The sequence below is a fragment of the Natator depressus genome, chromosome 1 (genome assembly GCF_965152275.1).
Source record: "Natator depressus isolate rNatDep1 chromosome 1, rNatDep2.hap1, whole genome shotgun sequence".
In the NCBI taxonomy this organism is placed as follows: Eukaryota; Metazoa; Chordata; order Testudines; family Cheloniidae; genus Natator; species Natator depressus.
Genome location: NC_134234.1, coordinates 194618516 through 194634381, shown reverse-complemented (window position 1 = coordinate 194634381; position 15866 = coordinate 194618516). Strand labels below are relative to the sequence as shown.

At 42.7% G+C, this 15866-nt stretch overlaps 1 protein-coding gene across 1 annotated transcript in view; it reads right to left on the bottom strand.

Annotated features, from left to right (window-relative positions):
• Positions 1 to 15866, bottom strand: part of ABI3BP (ABI family member 3 binding protein) — a 316616-nt gene that overhangs the window by 38115 nt on the left and 262635 nt on the right. Inside the window, exons 47-50 of the mRNA XM_074973278.1 lie at positions 13143 to 13253; positions 7139 to 7270; positions 5691 to 5759; positions 1379 to 1591 (exon numbers count right to left, since the gene is read on the bottom strand). Coding sequence (XP_074829379.1) covers positions 1379 to 1591; positions 5691 to 5759; positions 7139 to 7270; positions 13143 to 13253 — 525 coding nt within the window. The remainder of the gene's footprint in view (positions 1 to 1378; positions 1592 to 5690; positions 5760 to 7138; positions 7271 to 13142; positions 13254 to 15866) is intronic.

Below are 15866 nucleotides of genomic sequence, written 5' to 3'. Positions count from 1 at the left end.
GAGAGTATTGTCTGAGCATCTGAATGACGTGTGACAGTGTTTGGAATCTGGGCTCTGGCAGGATGGCTTTTGCCTGAACCGAGTCTAGCACCGCCTCAATGAATTCTATTTGTTGGGTGGGTGACAGCGTCCAGTGCCGGGGAACAGTTCCTGTGTTCCGGTGCCAGGCAATAGAGGGTGATCACGACCGGTGCTGAAGACCCCGAGCATTGCATTCCCTGTGTCTTACTATCTTGTACTGGGACCGGTGCTGGGGATGAAGTAGATAGCGAACGGTGCCTGTCTGCTGAGGAAGAGGGCCTCATCTTTGCCGGTATGCCTCTAGATGGCACTCATCTAGGCGGTGCCGGGGACTTGTCTCTAACAGCAAGGGGCTGAGGTGCAGTACTTTCTATGAGCTCCCTTGCCGCCTCAAAAGTATCTGGGGTGGAGAGGGGTTCCTCTTTCCCAAACACCAGACTGCAGACTATTTTATACCATTACATGTGTTCCTCTTGAAAGAAAAGACTGAATTTGCCTCTAGTTATACAGATCTGTAAAATGGGTATGACTAAGGGTCCACAGTAGACTTGTGAGTACATCAAGGCTAAGGGAGTCCTTCACTTAGCAATAATGACAATATACAAGATCATCCATTAGACTAATGAAATACATTGTGTTTTTTATGGGAAGATGAACATGAATGCTAAGTTATCCTCACTATTTTTTAAATCTAAAAACCTGACTTGGGTTTCAGATTTCCAAAGGAAAGATGTAACTATTTTAGGGCCTGATGATCCTACAAGTATCTACTCTGGGGTGTGATGCTTATTACTGCGAGTAGAAGCCCATCGACTTTATTGGTTAGTCGTAAGGCTTTGCTGGATCAGGTCCTTAGCATTACAAACTCCATGTCTGTATTACTGCTGTAAAATGCTATGCACACCTACAATACTGTGCTATACATAAGTGTTAAATAATAATGTTAAATAACTTGCTTTTCCCTTTTATTGTCAAACAGCTGAATCACCAATATTAGATCCTACCTGACTGTAGAGAATCCACTTACCTACAGTGCACCGAGGAGGCAGAAATAAATAATGGGAAGACACATATTGTATAGGACTGATTCTACATTGTCTTGCATCTTGTGTAGTCACTGACATCAGTACACAATGAGTGTGCAGAACTCCACAGTTCTGATTTGATAGCATTTTACACCTACCTTCTGCAATTGTCAACAGTTACACAAGATGCTAGGCAGTGAAGAGTCAGGCTCCCTTTGTCTAAATGATACTTTCATCTGTGGACACAAAACAACAACAAACATTTAACTAAAGTAAAAATGAGCATACAGTGTTATATATTGAAGTAGTAGATGATAACAAATTAAACTGACCGGTAACGGTGTCATTTTCCGGTTTTGTCCAGTTCAGTACGACAAAGCTTGGACAACCCTCGACTGTCACCACAGTGAGGTTGGAAGGAGGATTTTGTGGAGGGCTAGTAACATCTTCCTTGTTGCTGCCTTCCTCTTCTGGGAAGTACTGGAGAGTGCTTGTAATAGAACATGGCTCGCTTACATTTTTTGGCACGTACTTGACGTGAGGACCTAGGAGAAAAGCATCACCAGTTAGTGCTAGGTAGGACAGCAGAATGCAGATACACTTAAAACAAGGAAAAACTTATTTAAGTGCATGAAGTGGGAAATCCTGCTTGACAAATCATGTCCAAAGTCTAACACAAATGCCATTCTGTGATGGTCACATCTACACTTTGCACATTGTATTCGTGCGTATGTTTTAACTATTATTTTCCCATTTTTTGTAATTTATCTTCTCTAATGCCTACATGTGAGAGACAGAATAATAAATATCCCAACACCAACATGTTGGTGTGATTTTTGTACACCTTGAGCCTATGCTCATTTCACCCATCTCTCATTCGCACGAGTGACGATGGCAGTGGGCACTCAAAACTGCAGGGACGGTGTTACATAGGAGTCAACAGGGTGAAGGACACAGCTAAATATTCTGAGCAAGTGAATTAGTTTCTATCACAAACTGGGACAAGGAATGACTTTGATTTTTACAGTGTCTAGAAGAATGAAGCCCTGCTCCAACATGGATTTGTCAAGAATAAATCTTGCCACACCCAACTAACTTCCTTCTCTGACAGGGTTGCTGCTCTGGTGGATGGTGGGGGAAGAGGGGAAGCTGTAGACATGATACATCTTGATTTTAGTCAGGCTTTTGACGCAATCCCACATGACATTCTCATAAGAAAACTAGGGATATGTGGTCTAGATGAAAAACCTGGTTGAAAAACCATATTCGAAGAGTAGCTAATAATGGTTTGTTATTAAACTGGGAGGTTGTGTCTAGTCTACAGGAGTCTATCCTGGGTTCGGTACTATTCAATATTTTCATCAATGACTTGGATAATGGAGTGGAGACTATGCTTATAAAATCTGCGGATGACACCAAGCTGGGAGGGGTTACAGGCACTTTGGAGGAATTCAAAGCAATTTTGACAAATTGGAGAATTGCCCTGAACTCACCAAGAGGAAAGTCAATAAAGACAAGTCCCAAGTACTACACTTAGGAAGGAAAAATCAAATCAACAACTACAAAATGGGCACTAACTAGCTAGGCAATAGTACTGCCAAAAAGGATCTGTGGGTTATAGTGGATCACAAACTGAATATGAGCCAACAATGTGATGCAGCTCTGAAAAAGGCTAATACCATTTTGGGGTGTATTAACGGAAGTGTCATATGTAAGACATGGGAGATAACTGTCTTGTTCTATTTGGATCTGGTGATGCCTCAGCTGGAGTACTGTGTCCCGTTCTGGGCACCACATTTTAAGTATGGACAAATTGAAGCCCAGAAGAGAAATGATAAAAGGTTAAGAAAACCTGACCTCTGAGGAAAGTTAAAACTGGGCATGTTTAGTGTTGAGAAAAGAAGACTGAGTGGGGAGCTGATAAGAGACTTCAAATATGGCAAAGGATGTTACAAAGAAGACAGTGTCCAATTGTTCTTCATGTCCCACTGAAGACGGAAGTAGCAGCAATTGGCTTAATCTGTAGCAAGGGAGACTGAAGTTAGACGTTAGGAAAAACTTTCTTACTATGGAGGTTAGTTAAGCAGTGATATAAGTTACCGAGGGAAGTTGTAGACCCTCCAATTTTGGAGGTTTTTAAGAACAGGTGGGACAAACGCTTGTCAAGGATGGTAGGTTTACTGGGTCCTGCCTCAGTGTACTGGGTTGGATTTGATGACCTCTCAAAGTCCCTTCCAGCCCTATATTTTTATGGTACTATGATCTTGTTTGCAGCTTCCAGCTTCTACTATAATACATAACAATCATTGTCTCGTTTCCACAAAAAGGGTAACAAGTTTAATGCACGGCCTTGCATTCATTAACTGCCTGATCCTGCCATTTCTGAAGTGGAAATTTCCATTGATTTCAATGGTGCAAGATGGAGCCCTCAAACCATCCTTAAAAGGCAAGAGTTTTGCATTCTGTAGTGACATTATAAAAGAAGATTAATGAAGGTGATAAAGAGTATATTAGCCTTAAAATGGAAACCTTTATTAGGTCAGAGAGATAGAGTACTAATATGGCCTTAATTGTACATGCAACAGTTTCTATGCATAGACAGGAAAGAGGCAGGATTAGTCTGGGAGAGTAAATTCTTCCTCTGAGGAGATGGGAACTATTACTGTAACTCTGCACTCCGATGCTTCAGGTTTCTTTTCAACGTTCGATAGTGCCTCTCTATTTGAAAGAAAATGCACAACTGATTTAAAAGACAGTTATTACAGTGACTGGTATATTTTCTTCCCAGCATAGTTTTTATGATCAGGCACACTGGCAGTGGTGGGGATTATCTGTAAGAATGGGTTTGCCCTGTAATACTTGGTAGGGTGTGTAATCCATAGTGTAAAGCTTGCCTTGAGGCACAGTGGTAATAAATGGTAAAAGCCTGTATGTGTGGGCTTGCAAGGCATCTTAGGACATTCCATTATGATTTCAATAGAATATGAACAATAACGAGCAATTAGCACAATTGCTGGCAAGTGGTTTCTGGCAGATTTGTTTCCTGTCCTCCAGTTTAGGAACTGGATGGTGAGGTAGGAAGTACAGGGAAATTGAGACAAAATACAGTCACGAATGCTTAGGTAGTCTACATTGAAGTCCTTTCATCTGCCACCAAAATGTAACTGAAAAAAAAAGCACTTAGTTTGGAAGCAGGAACTAAACTGGGTATTGTGATGGGTTGTGTACCACACACTGGTATGATAGGCGTTAACTGGAGTTAGTGAGCTCAATTAAGGTACTTTACTGCATCTGGAGGGTAGGTCAGTCCCAGTTACTAGAACCCTGTGTGGATACAAATTTATACCCGTGGATGCGGATATCAATCGGTATCCGCGGAACCGGAGGGCTCTTCAGGAAACCGCAGTGGTGAAAGTAGCAGAACGTGGGGCCGCCACTTCCAGGACCCAGCGCCCCGCGCCAACAGCTCCTCCAGCACAGCTGTAACACCCCCAGCCCTGGGGGTGGGCACCAGGCTCACTGGCAGCTGTCCCTGGTCATGCTCTTGTGGACAAGCGGTGCACACGCCCCCAGACAGGAAACGCAGACAGCTATTTGGAAGGGATGGGGGCAGGGCTGGGGCGGGGCTGTGGATGGGACAGCCGCGCCGGCGGAGCTGCCAGCGTGGGGTGCTGGCTCCTGGGAGTGGCGGCCCCATGTTCTGCTCCTTTCGCAGTTCCTGGGAGAGCCCTGAGGTTTCACGGATACCGATTTATATCCGCGGACAAAAATTTGTATCCACGCAGGGCTCTACCAAGTACTGACGGGGGAGGAGTCGGGGGTTAGTATAAAGACAGGAAGCTGTGGTAGAAAAGGGTTGCAGGAAAACAGTCAGGTACTCTGCAGTTATTCTCTGGCGGCTTGTCTACACTTAAGCGGTACAGCTTTGCCGCTGTAGTGTTCTGAGGTTAGACATGACCTATGCTGATGGGAGGGGTTCTCCTACCAGCATTGGTCATCCACCTACAAATCCTATTGTAGACCTGGCCTGGGATCGGAGAGTGGAAAGAACCAGAAGAGGGCAGAATGGTGTTTAAGTTTCTACTTTTACTTTGGGATTTTGGTTAGGGGGATTCTGGCCCTGAAAGAAGGAGGAGCCCAGAGAGTTGCGGGGATGAAGGCCTGAGAAAGGAATAAGTCCAAGGAAACAACAGCAAAGAGTTGGATGGAGAATTCCTTGCTGCTGGTTACAGGGTCACTGAGCTAGAATATGGTGTAGTGGGACAGCCCAGGTTCCTTTACCAGCCACTGCTAAGCAAACATTAAGCAACAGAAGGGGAGAGGGACGATGGAAAGTCCTGAGAAAAGGGAGTGACAACCATGGGACCCAGAGTTGGGTCTGAATACCCGATATATTGCTCAACTGTTCTGTTACGGTAGAAGGGGTGGACTTAAATCATCACCCGGCTGAAGAGCCAAATCATGGGAAGAGATGGACCACCAGAGACAAGAGTGGCTATTGACAAGGAATGCCAGACTGGGAGAGAACTGCTACACCATTGCTGGTCAGGAGGAGGCACGCTACTGATGAGTCCAACACTTCTACAGATATATATAGATAGGTAAATATATAATAACGAAGGATTGCAGCCATTACAGTCATACCTGTGTACCGTGGTTTGCCCAGAGAATCAGTCTCTGACGTAGGACTCGAGCTGAAGACAGTTGCATTAACTGGGGAAGACACAGTCACAATAAAATTCTCAGAAAAGCATCAAGTTGCAATATAAAAATGACAACACCTCATATTTCATCTGCCATTCTAAATGACCTCTCCATGGTGCGTGCTTGCTGTCATTTTTGCTTTCTCCTAGTAGTCACCTGAATTTGGCTGTGATGGAAAATAAAAGCCTATCTTCTCGGCCAAAACCAGGATAATCATTACCCAAATGACTGAGCTCTTATTTTAGCTGCCTATTTTCATTTGTTTTTAAAGGTCTCCCCAACAAAGACAGTCACTTGTTTGTATCTAGTGGCTTATCATTACTGTAAAGAAGCATACCAAGTTAGGAGCAGAAATTACAACTTTCCAATAGGTTTCAGAGTAGCAGCCGTGTTAGTCAACTTTCCAATAGTGAACTCAGACTGTGATCTTCTAGCCATACCAAGTAACAATCCTGAAAACTCAATATCTGTTTTTGGGAACAGACCTTGATGGACAGCAGACAATGTAAATTCACAGCATGCATTCTTATAAATCTAGCATCAAGCCTGCTTTTGCCAGCAGACTGGGTCATAGAGAGTTCACCAACATTGTTAAGAGCCTGGAACTTTTGTGTTACTACGGAGTGAGTGAAATAAGTAAACTGAACATCCTTTATGATAGTGCAGCCATGCCCGCATACACTGGGGTTGTATTTGGCCCAAGGATAGATTCAAAGCCAAACCCCAAAACACTCCTGAACTTTGGGGTCATTCAGAATCTGAATCCAGATCCAAATTTTGAAGCTTGCCCCTCATTTTACAATGTGCCAATCACAACTTTCTCAAACTCAGATGAGTTTAAAAAACAGATCTAGTTGCTTGGACCCATCTCATATTACTTCTTATAGGCAAGGGGGCTGGGTTATCAGAGTAACTAGGTGGATATATATAACACCACCACCACCGTGTAGATCACAGCTTGACATGAATGTGTGGGCACTACATACAGTGAAACTCTCAGAAAAGGAGGCTACATCTTGTGGTGCCTCAACACAATTCAGGTGGCCTATTAGTAAGTATCAAAAGTGTGTGAGGCACGTACAGACTTCTAGGAAGAGAAACGGTCTTATTCTGATCTCACAGAGATGCAAATCAGGAGCAAGTCAGTTGAATTCAATGGAGTTACATCCGTGCAGAACTGGTGTAAGTGAAATCAGAATCAGAACCAGTCCAGGGGACCTTATATTACATAGATAAGAAACACAAGTGTTTGGGGGAAGGGATGCAACAGAAAATAAGTGATTGATACAATCAGGGGGCTGAATTGCATGGAACTTTAATACAGGAGCTCCCTTAACTTCAGATAAAAACAAACAAAGATAAAACAAAACTGCTCCTAACATGCTTACCATAGTCCTCTGGAGAAGCAGAAACTGTTGGCTTCTTTCTTGGCATTTCCATCTTCAGAGATATGGTTGGTCCAGTAGGTTTAGCTACAGTAGTCGTGGAAGAAGGTGGAACTCGCGACTTCAAGGCTATTCCTATGTAGAAGAAGCGAGCTTGTTTTCTTTTGAACACAACTCAGATTTTTGACGACTGTTTAGTCAGAAAAAGAGTGGGATCATGTATTCAGGAGGGAAGCACCTATTTCCATTTTCAAGCATAGCTCCCCCCTCAGCACAGGTACACCATTTTCCAGTTGGACTCAAGAAAGACTGCACAAGTCCTGATTGCGGCTAAAACAACACAGTCTACACCATCAATATTAAAAAAAAATGCTAGGTCACTCAAATTTTGATTTCTGAGGGATTATAGGCAGATAAAAATGGAATACAGTTAGTTGAATATACTACAGGGTACAATCCTACACCAATTGGTAAAGGACAAAATTACCCAATAAAACTTTGTTTCTCTCATCTACAATTCTCTGCTACTAGGTTAGTGGTGATGGTTTATGCCTATGACAAGGTACATGATGCGAGAGCTAAATTCAGTAACTGAGACTTGGACTCTTCCACTGTAATACTGTTTTTAAGTTCCTTTCACTGGTGGGCACATTACCAAGTCCAGAGTATGAAAAAGGATTATGGATGTAAACAGAGACAGCCAGCAAGGGTTGTCCTAATTACAGCTGAAGTTACACAGCTGAACAATGGAACCCTAAAAAGTTTGTTACAGTATTTCCATAGGGCAGCTCTAAATCCATTCAAGAAAAACAGCATGATTTTCATTAGTTCTGTCCAACACTTTGTACAACCGATAGCACAATGGTCCCAGAAATTGGGTAGGATGGTTTTATTCTGGGCTGGACAGACCCTTTTTTATAGTAAGCAATATCCATCTTGAGAAGGCGTTGATGAGTAGTGCTATTATTCTCCAATGAAAATAAATGACTAAATTATTTGCCATTTTAAATCATATGATATTGTTTTTATTCTCTCCTGGTATCAACTAAATGATGAAGACAAGTATTTGAAGAGGTGGATGGTTTGCGGCAAAATATTTCCACAGTAGAACATCAGAGTTATGAACACCAGAATTATGAACTGACCAGTCAACCACACACCTCATTTGGAATCGGAAATACTCAATCATGCAGCAGCAGAGACCCGCCCACCCCCAAAAGCCAATACAGTACTGTGCTAAATGTAAACTACTAAAAAAAAAAAAAAAAAGGGACAGCAGCATTTTTCTTCTGCACAGTAAAGTTTCAAATCTGGATTAAGTCAATGTTCAGTTGTAAACTTTTGAAAGAACCACCATAACGTTTTGTTCAGAGTTCCGAACAACCTCCATTTCCAAGGTGTTTGTAACTCTGAGGTTCTATTGTAGTTTGTTTTCAAAAAGTAAGTGGAAGTCCAAAACTACATTTGAAAAAGGTCAGATATTTTCTAACAAATATTGCATGGTGAATCTCAAAGAGTTCAAATACTATATAATTCAGGCCTGCTCCCTGCTCGTCACGACACTAGAGATAGTCAATATTTTTCACACAAAACATTTTTTTGTTGATAAATGCAGATTTGCCAACATAGAAACATTTTGCAAATTCATATCAATTTTGCCAAATTTACAATAAAAATAAACAAATCCCCGAAAAAGAAACATTTCACTTTTTTTGGTTCAAAATTATTTCATTTAAAAACTTCCTATAATGTTATAAACACACTGTGACATTCTATACCTTGGGGGAGCAGCCTGGAGCCCCCATATTTCTCATTTTTATATAATCGTGATCTTACATATAAAGCATGCCTTGTAAGGTATAAGGGGAAAGGTTATGACCTACTGAAAGTCATTTCTCTATCCATATATGTATATTATTAATGTATATGAAGTTATGAGAATTGTGTTGTATGGCTGTCACTAAAACATGCTGTAAGTTGGGGAATCAGCCGGATATTAGCTCCCCAGAGGCAAGAGCAAGGAAAGTAACCAACACCTGGGTGGGGTATCAATCAACCCATCAACAACTATTGTCCAGCAAGAGAGCTACAATGCAATGACCCACCTGCATGAGGCCACACGGGGGAATTGTTCAACTTTGCCTGGAGACTAGGCAGTTCACCCAGACATGCTTGGCCTTGTGCTCCCCAATCACATGGGACTGAGGTTATAAAACAGACACAGTGGCCACATGGTTTGCCTTTTCTCCTGCCCCTACCTATGCTGCAAGCAAAAAAGACACTGAGAAGAAGACTGAAGACTCCAATTGAGGGGACTGGCCCAGATTTTAAGGGTGAAATCTGTATACTATGGACTGCAATATCCAGTGGGGTGAGGAAAAACTGCTTAGTCTAGTTGTTGCCCAGTCTAATAGGGTTGAGAGTTTACACTGCGCGCTTATATTTTATTTCTTTTGGTAACTAACTCTGACTTTTTGCCTATCACTTAATATCACTTAAACAAATTTATTGACTCTAAAAGGTAGATTTTAACTGCTTATCTTTACCAGTGAGTTTGTATGAAGTGTGTGGCAAATCTGCTCAGGTTTCGCAAAGGCTGGTGTATATCCACTTTCCACTGATGAAGTGGTGAGCCAATTAGTAAATTTGCACTGCCCATCTTGAGCAGTGTAAGACGGTATATTCCCGAGGTACAGTGCTGGGAGCTGGGGGGATTTGGCTCTGATGCCTTTCTCTGTGGGATTCATGAGTGGCTCTGGGAGCATTCATGCAATCTAGCTGGGTGTGGGGTCTCCACATGTGGTTGTGCTGAGTGATAACAGCACCTGGAGGGGTTTGCTGCTGGTCCCTAGCAAGGCTTTGTGAGAGACAGCCCAGGCTGGAGAGAGTTAAGGGGGCAAAGCAGTCCCACAGTCCCAGGCTGCCCCCCAGGGATCCCATCACACGCACATTAAAAAATGCTCTAAATAGAAACCTAACTCTTCATTCAACTCAAAACAAAATGTACTTTGACTTTTCGATTTGCCAAAAATGAAATAAAAAATTTTCAATTTGATCTGAAACACAATTCATTTTTTATTTTTCTGAATTGCAAAATATCTGTTATTTGCCCAGCTCTGTATGATACACAAGAACATCGCTTCCAAACGGACAGTGGCTTTGGTCAGACGTAAGGACAGAAATGGAAATTCCCTTAAGGCTTTCATTCTTGCCATCAAATTTCAGGATGTTTATAGAAATCTCTTACTTCCTTTTTGGATATTTTGAATGGCTGAGCAATAACTTCTCCCGTAATACTCAGCTTGTATATAAAATGTTACTAATAAGAATTTCCAATGGTGGTACAAGAAAGAACTATGGGACAAAATTATGAAAGGGAAAATCAATGCACATTATATCAGGAGGCAAAAGTTTCCGGATCGTGCGATTAATTAAGGCTGTGGAATAGTCTCTCAAGAGAATTGGTGGAAGCTTCATGATTTGGAACATTTAAAACTAAACTGGACAAAACATTAGGAAATGTATGATAGAAGAAAATCCTGGCCCTGAGAGATGGACTGGATGAGCTAATCAGTTTATTCTATCTTTAACGTCCAGGATTCTATGATAGTTACTAGCTAACATGTAAATTGGCCTTTAAGTTGTGGGAAAAGAGGATGAAAATATGAAACGCTGGTAAATGTATCAGAGATTTAATGAATTAGAGATTTAACAAAGAAAAGTGCAAATGTGGAGTAACTCTTGGACATCAAAGAAGTCTCTCCAGATTTACACTAGTGCATTGGTGCCCAAACTTTTCCTGTCATGCCCCCCCCCCCCTTTCCAGCAATGGAATCTATCTGCACTCTCCTCCATTACTGCACAATCAAGGCTTCCTCAACAGAGGAGCTTGGGCTGAAGGCAGAGCTGGGGATGGGGGAGGAGCTGGGGCTGGAGGCGGAGCTGGTTTGGGGGCAGAGAGGGAATGAGGGCAGAGCTGGGCTGGGAGTGGAGCATGGGGTGGACTGGAGCTGCGTATGGGGACGGAGCTAGGTTTGGGGCAGAGTGGGGCTGGGTGGCACTCCCTCCCTGCGCCCCTTGTGGGGGCTGACCAGGGCCCCACCATGCTGTCCATAAACGTTCCTTTGTGCCGCCCCAGGAAGGCGCACCCGACAGTTTGGGGACCACTGCACTAGTGTAACAATGAGCAGAACCTGGACCCAATTCATCCCTGTTCTGAGTCCATTAAATCAACGGAATCACACCAAGGATGAAACTGCTCCAACATGTTCCAATTACAACATACATTTAAAATATATATTAATCAACTAACAGCATTAACTCACACCTGGAACTACTACCGTGTCAAGGGGGAAAATAGGCCCACAGCATTTCATGTGCATTTGTTCTTCTGTGTGGTAAGAGGAGAAACAGGTAATGCAATAGTTTGACGCAATACCAACATTTCAATACTGGAGACCTGGGGCAAACTGGTTAATGTCTCAACAAAGTGAGTTCCTCTACTGAATATAGTGCCCATTGCACACTAGCTTGCACAATTGGCAATCTCTACCTCAGAACTAACATCAGAAGCCAAAATTGAGGTGAATTAGAAGATCTGACTGAGATACATTTGCATCACATTTGCCTGCCTCTGGTCAGACCTAGCAGCAGCCTTTCACACTCATGAATAGTTACACCCACCTAAAAAGTAATATGCATGTATCAATACATCAGACCCTGGAAATAACAATGAAGGCAATATAGCTTGAGCCATTCTTAATTTATTTCTTTTATTTGTAAACCAGTGACCTCTTACAATCATAACCCAGGTTTTCATTTAACACAATTTTGCAGTAAGTCACAAAATCATAGAACTAAATCTAATGTTGTCTGTAGTAATGGATTTTATTTCAATAAATATCACACTTTTAAAAAATGCAAATATTTGTGGTATATGCTACAGTTTAACATAAGTATTTCTGCAGTTTGGTCTAAACAGAATTAGAGAATTTGCAATACAGTTATTGGATGCAGGCTCAAGATTGTCCAATAATGTATAGTATTAGTATTCTTTTAGAACAATAAATCATGAAGTATAGCTTTGTTTGGAAGTATTTATATGCAGTTGAGTAACTATCTTCATATTTTGTCTGACTTTTATATTTTATTGTGGGTATGGGAAAATACTATATAAACATAGGAATACTGGAATCACAGAAGTATTAATCATACTAGGACAGATAATCAGTCTTATGGGTCTGATTTCCTGCCTCCAGTAGTAGTAGTAAATAACTGAGCTGCAATTTTCAAAGCAGAGCAGAGGATTTAGCCACACACTTGCCATTAATTTTCAATAGAAGATGTGTGGTTAAATCCACTGAACTGCTTTGCAAATCTCAACCCTGATTATTTATGGGTTGAATTCCCCTGAAAATTCTGTAATGCTGCATATGTTGGACACCATTTTTCCCTTCCTGATTCTTACAGATTCTTACAGATAGTCAGTTACAGATATATCCTGAGGCGTGATATTTGATGACTTCTATCTGAGGCATGCATGTGATAACTGTAAATGCTATGATTGGTCATAAAATTATCTACTGTAACTCTTTTAAAAGGAAATATTGACTTAACTTGCATCACTCCATTATGCTTTCAGCTGCCCTAGTAGGACTGATTATACTGAAATCTGGTTAGAGAAGGACCTGGACTTATGTTAGAGAAGGACCTGGACTTATGTGTGAAGGCAAAAGAGCATTAGACATGTTCATCTTAGGAGGGTAGCTTAGGTGCAAGTCACATTCAGCCTGTGCTTCATCAGATCCATCCTTTGTGTGCACAAAACAGATATCCAAGGAAATTCAAGTGGGAACCTTGCAGAACTTGCGTTAGCTAACAAAAAAGGACCTGATCCTGTGAAGTTCTGACTGCGCTCAATTCCCATGGATATCAACAGGGGTTAAGGCTATTCAGCACATCACAGCAACCAAAAGCATTAAAACTGAAAATGAAAAGGCTGAAATACCTGCACTCCCCGGTTTACCAGTCACTGTGCTTGGAGGCAATGGTTTTCTTCGCACCTGTGTGGGCTTAGCAGGAGCTAAGGGAGGACGCCGACGGTCAGGTACTGTAGCTACTGTATAAATGTTACAAGACACTACTGTTAGCTGTTTAACCACAAACCATGTAATCGGAAAGAGAAACAGGGCTTACAGCTTTATTTTCACTTCTCAAACAAAATTTTATGGCATGTGCTTCAGCACTCAGAAAAGCAGAAACACAGAAAGGGAGATCCTGAAAGAAGTTATATATTGACCTTAAATTCTCTGCAGGAAAAGTGCATGCCTGCAGGATTAAACCAAGCCTTAATCAAAGCAAGGCGGCCAAGACAGTCCATTTGAACCTCTCTTTTCTTTGACAGGTTACACATATGCTTCAGAGATTCATTTACTGTACACAGTTACTTTTGTCAAGAAGAACATTCCTGCAGGCACACCTGGATATTTTTTCTTCCAAAGGATAACCACCACCTGAGAACATTTGGAATTCTGCAAATTAAGTGTCCTATTCCCAAATCTCATCAATGTTGTATTTTTTTACTACCTTGCATCTCTGCTCATTACAAAGCTGGCATCACCCAAAATACTAAAGGATTATTTTATTTTTAACAAATTTTAAGGAAGATTTACATAGTTTAGCTATGGAACAGGTACAGCATGGGCAGTGCAAACTTCCCTAAACTGAATGGCCAATATGGCTCAATTTTGATCTGGACAGACCACCTACAGGGGTTAACAGGTTGGACAGTCTGCCTGTCTCATTCAGCCCTTGGCTCTTCCCCTACGGCTACTGACAAGAGTGTCAATTGCGGGGGTAGTTTGTACAGTAGAACCTCTGACTTATGAATACCTTGGGAAGGGAGGTTGTTTAACTCTGAAATGTTCATAACTCTGAACAAAACATTATGGTTGTTCTTTCAAAAGTTTACAACTGAACATTGACTTAATACAGATTTGAAACTTTACTATGCAGAAGAAAAATGCTGCTTTCCCTTTATTTATTTTTAGTAGTTTACTTTCAACACGGTACTGTACTATATTTGCGGAGGTATATTTTTGTCTCTGCTGCTGCCTGATTGCATACTTCTAACCAAATAAGGTATGTGCAGAATTTATGTCCCCCGCAGATTTCTTTGCTTTCCTGCAGAAAAATGACTTTCTGACAGGGAAGCAAAGGGAAGCCACAAGAGCGGTCATACAGCAGTATGTTTCAGGTGCCCAGGGCAGCCAGCAGAGAGGTAAATCACTGTGGGGCAGGGGGCGGGACTGGGGAAGTCCCGGCTGGTGGCTCCAACCCTATGCCAGGCTCAGCTGCTAGTCCTGATGAGGTTGGGGGGGACGGGATTGCCTCTTCCCCTGCACGGCATCTAAGGCCGTGTCAGACCTACCCCCAGATTTCTCCCCCAGCTGTAGGAAGTTCTGCAAACTCTCTCCTCCATCCTGCACTTCCTGCCCCCCTTGCTCCTCAGCTGCAGGGGGAGAGATCACTGTACAAGGAGCTGCTCCCCCATCTACCCAACCCCTGTGCATCCAGACCTCCTCATATCCAGGCCCTCCCGCCGAGCCTCACATCTCTGACTGCACCCAGAACGCCCCCCCCCCAACAAGCCCCACTCCCCCTGCACCTGGACCACCCCAACAAGCCACCTGCACCCAGATCCCCATCCTATCGAGCCCCAACCAGCTGCACATGGTCCCCACCCCACTGAGCCCCACTCCCCCAGCATCTGGAATCCCACACCCAGACCCCCCTGCCGAGCTCTGTTCCCCCCCCCCCCCCCCAACCCCCCTTGCTGAGCCCCAGCCACCCCGGACCTCCCTGCAGAATCCCATTACCATTGTACCCAGAACCCCCAACAAACTCCTGTGCATCCAGATCCCACACTGAACTGCCCACACCCAGATTGCCCCCCAACACTAAGCCCCTCCACACTTGGATCCTGCATTGCTGAGCCTGCCTGTTCACACCTGGTGCACCTGGCATGGAGAGGCAGGGCCCTGGGGTGTTTCTGGGTCAGACCCAGTCCTTGCGCTGTGTCAGGGTTGGGTGCAGCCTCACCGAGTCCATATCCTGAGTGGGAGCTGCACAGTGATCTCCCACCTCTGTGCAGCCAGTGGCCTGTGCTCCCCCATGCCATGCTGGAATCTCCACATTTATGTGACAAATAACATTTGCAGAATTTTAAAATTGTGCCAGAATTTTTAATTTTTTTGGTGCAGAATGCCCTCAGGGGTAAAATGTATAGCCCCATGCATAGTCTTAAAAAATATGCAATCGTAAGGGGGAGGAAATTGCTATGTGTGTAAACTACTGTTTAAATTTGCAGTGACATATCAATTTTTTTAAAATAATAAAATAACCAATAGCTGATTCAGTTTCTTCAACTACAGCTGGTGACAATTTCATACAAAATACTGGCTGGTTTTACTTATCAGAATGGCAAAACTGCTTCAACAGAGAGCCTAACCACTTATGCTGATCAACCAGATGTTACCACCTCTGAACTGATAATACTAATACACATCATTCCTACAGGAAAAGCTATCTCAATACCCAGTGAGAAGAATGCATTTTTCAGACATTTATAGTACACTATATGAGTTTTGAAGAGGTGTCTTAGAAAAAGATAATGTAAGTATGAATCACAACTGAGCAATACCTTCGAAAACAGGAGAAATCAAATCTAAGT